The sequence below is a fragment of the Protopterus annectens genome, chromosome 3.part1 (assembly GCF_019279795.1).
Source record: "Protopterus annectens isolate FY-2018-M chromosome 3.part1, PAN1.0, whole genome shotgun sequence".
Lineage (NCBI taxonomy): Eukaryota > Metazoa > Chordata > Ceratodontiformes > Protopteridae > Protopterus > Protopterus annectens.
The window spans coordinates 1462914259-1462921231 of NC_056732.1; the positions used below are offsets into that span (position 1 = coordinate 1462914259).

At 38.2% G+C, this 6973-nt stretch overlaps 1 protein-coding gene across 1 annotated transcript in view; it reads left to right on the forward strand.

The window, feature by feature from the left end:
- PTER (phosphotriesterase related) overlaps nucleotides 1–6695 on the forward strand; it is a 594119-nt gene extending 587424 nt beyond the window's left edge. The window contains exon 5 of the mRNA XM_044067533.1: nucleotides 3641–6695. Coding sequence (XP_043923468.1) covers nucleotides 3641–3851 — 211 coding nt within the window. The 3' untranslated portion in view covers nucleotides 3852–6695. The remainder of the gene's footprint in view (nucleotides 1–3640) is intronic.
- The last annotated feature ends 278 nt before the right edge of the window (nucleotides 6696–6973 follow it).

The following is a 6973-nucleotide window of genomic DNA, read 5'->3' on the forward strand; positions in this document are numbered from 1 at the left end:
ACAAAGAAGCCTTTCTCTTTATTTCCATCAAATGTCTCTACAGTCCAGGCTGACTGCAAGGACAGTCCTTCAAGCCTTGGGGTTCATGGCATCTTGTATTCTGGTGCTTCCCAATGCCAAACTGCATATGAGGAAGCTTCAATGGTATCTCAAAAATGTATGGACACAACACTGCCAAGATCTAGACACTGTCATTCAGATAATACCTTGCATTCGGAAAGAATTTTTGTGGTGGGCTCAGGAATGTCACCTAAACAAGGGACTGTCTGTGACCCGACCAGAGGCGAGTCAGATTCTAACGACAGATGCCTCGGGCAAGGCTTGGGGAGCACACCTCAATGGAAAATGGGTGCAAGACACGTGGCCTGTCAGACTTCAACATTTGCATATCAACTTGAAGGAGATGTTAGCAGTCCAATTTGCATTGATGGCTTTCAAGGATTTACTTCACCCAGGACAGGTGTTGATTCAAACAGACAACACTACTGTCATGTGGTACATCAACAAGCAAGGGGGAACCCATTTGTACCCTCTTTGCAGGCAAGCGATGATTTTGTGGGAGACTGCTCTCAGTTTACACCTCAATCTTCAGGCAAGGTTTCTACCAGGAGCACAGAACTCCTTAGCGGATGTGTTGAGCAGACAAATTGTGGATCCTCACGAGTGGAAACTGGATCCTCATGTGTTTCAAAAGTTGACAGTGTTATGGGGGGACTCCAGACATAGATCTGTTCGCTTCTCCACTAAATTACCAGTTGCCAAAGTTTTGCACAAAACTGTTTCATCCCACAGCTTGGAAGGTGGATGCTCTATCATTCAGTTGGAGCAATCTTCATGTCTATGCCTTTCCACCTCTGCCTCTCATTCCCAAGGTACTCCTGAAGGCCAGAATAGACAAGCCATCCATGATTCTGATAGCGCCGGATTGGCCTCGACAGCACTGGTACCCACTACTGAGGAGTTTGGTATGGGAGCCTCCATGGCCTCTGCCTTTGATTCCGCATCTTTTGTCTCAGGAGGGCGATCACTTCCTCAATGTCAAGATTCAGTCTCTGCATCTCACAGCCTGGCATATTCTGCTTTAGACCTTGGAGGGTCTCAGCTTCCACAACAAGTTTTGAATGTTATTTTGGAGGCCAGAAGGCCTAGTACAAGGAAAATTTACGCTGATAAATGGAGGAGATTTTTTCTTTGGAGCAAAGCGAAGGACTTTGATGTTTCCAAGCCTGATTTAAGTGTTTCTCTTCAATATCTTACTGAGTTATTGGACAAGGGTTTGTCTTTCTCCTCGATAAAGGTTCATGCTGCAGCCATTTCTGCTCACTATGACTGTGACCCTCCTTTATTTTCCCATCCTTTGTTTAAGCAATTTCTTAGAGGGGCAAAGAACATAAGACCCCCACTTAGAGCTCCTACTCCTGCTTGGGATCTCAATTTTGTGTTGGAAAAGCTTACTCTACAACCTTTTGAGCCTGCAGCTACTGCCGATTTAAAGTATTTATCATGGAAGATTGCTTTTTTGTTGGCCATTACCTCTGCAAGAAGGGTTTCTGAATTACAGGCCCTTATGGCAGTGGAACCTTTCCTGATTTTTCATAAGGATAGGGTATCTTTGCGTACTAATCCTTCCTTTATGCCTAAAGTGGTTTCTAGTGTAGCCTTGAACCAAACTATTCATTTGCCTACTTTTTATGCAAACCCCCAAAATAAAGGGGAGAAGATTTTGCATACTTTGGATATTCACAGGCAGTTACGTTATTATTTGAGCAGAACCAAGGGGTTCAGGCAGTCTCAGCAGTTGTTTGTTTCTTTTGCTTTGGGTTCTCAGGGAAAACCTGTTTCAAAACAAACTATTTCTAAATGGATTGGGTTTTGTATTTCTTTCTGTTATTCCCATCATGGTAAGGAGATTCCAGCTGGAATCAGACCTCATTCCACTAGAGCTACTGCCACTTCTACTGCCTTTCTAAGGGGGTAGCTACAAAAGATATTTTGGAAGCAGCCACTTGGAGTTCAGTACATACTTTTTCCAAGCATTACCACCTTCCTCTTTATTCTACGTCTAGGGCTGGATTTGCCACTGCAATATTACAGGGCATTTTAGCAGCCCCTAATGCTTTATGATTTTGCCATCCTCCCTTTACCTCTGCTTTGGGATTCTACCCATATGTAAGGACTGCAGCAATGTGAGATGAAGAACATAGTACAGTTTTGTACCTACCATAAATGTAGATGTTCGAAGATCCACATTGCTGCAGTCCAATTTACCCTCCCTCCTTCCCCTCTGTAGTTTGGCATGGTTTTATGGTTTGGGTGATGGTTGTTGTTGGGCATGTTTTTGGGAGGTATCCTGTTTTTGGGCTGTGGCTTTTCTTTTTAGGGCCTTCTGACATCTGGGGCAAGAAAAGACTGAGGATATGACGTCGGTCATGCGCTTTTATACCCTGACGCTCTGATGTCAGATCTGAGCGCCCATGACCAACGTCAGCCTAATACTTTGGTATTCGGGCCGACCGAGGACAGCGGACTACCCATATGTAAGGACTGCAGCAATATGGATCTTCGAACATCTACATTTATGGTAGGTACAAAACTGTACTTTCTTAGGTTCCCATGCATATAAACAACCTAGTTGTGCATGGAGATGCAGTGGATTCATGCAAGAGATGTCACTGCCTCTATCAGTGACATCCTTAGTACCCCACCCTCCCCGAAAGATGTCTCAGCAGATTTCCTGTCCGTCTCTGAGAATCTAACATAGGGAACACTTTATGCATGCATTCCTGTCTCTCTTCTTCAAGAGAGCTAAGCAGACCATGTCCCTTCATTCTCTGCTCCTCATTGCTGATGTCAAACGCAGGTCATCTAGATCATAGTTAAGGCTTTATCTCTGTGTCCTGTTGGACTGGCATGTGCATTTATGGAACTTGCTTGTAAACAATACAGCTGTACAATAATTCCATGCAAAGTGTTTTTATTCCATCTATCATTTATTTAGTTTATTGCTTCATATGCTATCTCCTTGTCTCTTTCAGTTCTGATTGGTTCATTAAATTCTGAATGGTGTGTTTTCTGCAAAATAAGACTATTTTACTCTTTTTTTCCTTTTCCACTATTCTTAATTGCTTTAATATAAACATCAGAAACTAGTTCAACATGCTTGTTTAAGGCAATATTTTTTTTCCATTTGAATATGATGACTGGTCTAATGCCTTGTTGTTGTGTAGTGTCTCTTTCTTTCTTATTTTCTCTCTGGGTGGCAGAAGAAGAGTTTGCCTTTTCCTTATGAAATCACCTCTTTTTGTTTACTTGCAACAATCTGTACAAAAACACATGACATTCAGCATGGAAAAATACTTGGTTTTGCTATTTTGCTATGCTCACTGGCTTCACTCTAGTATTTTCTTCAAATAAAATTTTGTTTTTTTGTAAAACAAGGAATTGAAATATTTCTGCAGGAGTTGCAATTATTGTCTTTTGATATGAAATTAGAAAGTTTTATATCATAGATGGAATATATATTGTAGTACTGTCAGAAAAGTGCCGAGCTGCCTGATGCTTTAGTTCAACTTCTGAAAAATGTTACTTTGTATCAGTCATTGTTGTTGTTGTAAATCTACTTGTACTTTTTGTTTTACAGGATTTGTATGCTGATTAACGAGGGCTATGAAGACAGGATTGTAATTGCCCATGACATTCACACTAAGAACAGGCTGTTGAAGTATGGAGGACATGGTTATTCTCACATTCTTATAAACATAGTCCCTAAAATGCTGACCAGGGGCATTTCTCAAGCTGTTGTTGACAAAATATTAATAGATAATCCAAAGAAATGGTTGACATTTAAGTAAATCATGCTAGAGTTATAGTAGCCTTAGAAACCAAGGATTAATTCTTTGAGATCATGCATTTGTTAGCAGCATTTAATGTATACATATGTTCATGTGATAATACATTTATACTAAAAGCTTTTTTTTCTGCACCCCTTTTTTCTACATTTTAAAGCTATAGCCTGTATATGATTGTTTTATTGTTTATTTGCTTGTCCAAAAGCTAAACAGCTATTCTTTTTCAGACCAGTTTTCAGGCAAAATACCACAGAAGGGTTAAGGCTATGAGTTGCTACCAATAACCTTCTCTGTTTAGTCCTGGGTCTGATCCATTGGTCTCTAATTGTTTACTTACTGCATGATTCTAAAAAAAAATACTTAACCAGTATGTCCTCCTGGGTCACTCCTGTAAAATATTTTTGTGCGTCATGGACTTACCATGCTGATAAATTTTAAAAAATGAGCAGCAGTGATTTGCTTCTTTTGACTGATGTTGACAACAGAGGGCAGCAGATGTATTCTCTTCATTCGCTTTGATGTCTGATTGTTGAACTTTTATTTTTATTTGCATTTTTGTTCAGGATGGTACAGCATGAATCTTTATACTCAGGCCAGGAGTGCTATCTGCTTAAGTGACCTGGTCAGAGTAACACAGGCAGTGCAGGCTGAGGGAACTAAACCCTGGACCACAGGAAATGGCTCATTAGCAGCTGCACCAACTGACAGACTTTCACAAGTCATAGAGGATTCTGACCTTTTATCTCTGTTTTGTGGAATAACTTGTACTGAATTATGTATTATGCCACAGTTCTGTTCATATGTAACAGGTATGGATATGAGACAGTGCAAAACCAATAGAGGAAGGACGCAATAACCTTAGGACCTAAACTGTAGTTATTCAAACCCTCCGGTCCCCTAATGCCCCAGTGTGTTATATTTCATAGTCCTATTATATCAGAAATTTCCATGGTGTCACGCTTTTCATTGTAAAGTAGTGCTTTCCCATTAAAAAAAACTTAAATCTTCTAAAAGAAAAACCAATATGCTGAACAATCAGTCACAATTTGCATCAAAAATAATTTAATAGATTAAATACTTTCATCTCATGCATCCCATGAGACATAATCAAAGTATAAATTCCAGTCCATTGTCATGCACTTTTAATACAATCAAAACTCAAATTTTCCACTGTCAGTCATTCAGGTGTGACCTCTTCTCTCATCCTTCCCTTCTACATAACATAACCTACTCGTTCACCTAATAATCCTGTTTACCTAGGCTACTTCCCTCCATCTTTTACCCCTCTGTACTAAACAAGACCTTAGTTAATGATCAATGGCCACAGTTCAGTCAATCCATTCCCTATATCAACTTGTCTCTCTTCCACTGCACCCTTCTTAGTTACTTATATGGTCTTAAGATAAAGCATAAAGATCCATACTTGTTCTTTTTTTTTTTTTCTCAATTTTTTTTTTATGTTTCAAATACTTTTCAATTAATTCCATAGTATTTATACATCTCTTAAATAACTATGTACACTATTTGTTCGCCTGACACTATAACATATCTTGGTGTATACAGTTACTTATAAGTGTGTCCAATCCATCTTCAGAGTGTCTGATCAGTTATTGTATAGTGTCAATCAATGGTAAGACTTTTCCCCAAGGGTTGTTGATAAATGTCTTTGGATAAATTCTTAATTCTTTATATGCTTGTTGTTCTGAGTACAAATTTACCAGGGTTTTGTGCATGGTAAAAACACGGCCTTGTTATTGGAATCAGTGTCACTTGTTGTTTTTCAGTGATCTGTTTGTTTTATTCTCTGCTTTCATGCATAGAGATGAGCAGGTTCATTATAATATGGTAGTCAGTACTTTCCTTCAGCTTATTTTGTATCCACCCATCCCCTATTGCCAGCAGTCTACCTGTCACTGTGGGGTTCTTCAATTGGGTTTTATATTGCATTTCTTCTTGTTGACCGATATCTGTGACTTCAAAGATCATTCCCACAACAAACATAAATCTGTCATCCTTAACAATCCACCACTGGCCCACTTTTGCACCATTAGCAAATAACTTCATTTTGTTTTCCAAGTCATTAATTGTGTTTGCAATCTAAATACCATATAGTACTGTACACAGCACAGAATATTGTGGTAACTTCCTGCTGCAAGCCTGATAATCAAATAAATTCATCCTATCACCACAATTTACTGCTTCATGTAAATTCATCTGGACAAAGCATGAAATAATTGGGTCAAAGGGCCAAAATCAGGACAGTTTATTTACTACAACAGCAAATTTTATATCAACAAACATTTTCTAAACAATAATTAATATGAAAATGTAATGTTTTATGTTATTTACTGACTAATCCTTGGTTATTTACCAGAAATTCAAAACTTTTACAAAGTTCAGGGCAAAAATGTACGGCAAAATCAAGGACATTCTGCAAAATTCTGTACACTACAGAGATATGTTGCTTAAATCAACCTACCCATCATTTCATATACAGTATGATTTTTTTGTCTAGTCTTATGTGAAGAAGTGATATAGAAACTTACAGTAAATAATAATAATGTACACATATGACTCATTTGAAAGTACTTACTACACTGTGAGTTGTAACCTTAGTTGGCATTTACTTCTGTATTTTGTCACAGTTTCTCTGAAAAGAATGTTTTGTCAAAGATATCACTAGAATAAAATGTACTGTAAGTGCTTATTGATTTAATCAGTTATATTTAGAAAGAGCGTGATATGTAATATTCAGAGTATAATGAGCATTGCTTTTTATTCTTCATCTGTCATATTGTAGCCTCATCATTTTTACTCATTAATAAAGAGTTTCCTGTTTATCACTGATATTTGGCACGCAAATCCTAAAAAATGTGAAGCATTTTCCTATATCATGCACTTTTGGCCGTGGTTTCTTTCTTATGCTTAATATTCTACAATCGCCATTCATTAACTAAAGTACTCTTTTTGTTCTGTTCTCTTGTGAGTGAGACATTACCTTACTGCACATGTGCTATAATTTCTCCATGTTTTCAACAAGTGCTCTTGCTGAAGCAGTCATTTTTTTTCTGCCTAGAGTCTTTTAAACATTATTTGCTTTTTCATATGTTGTGCTGAATCACATA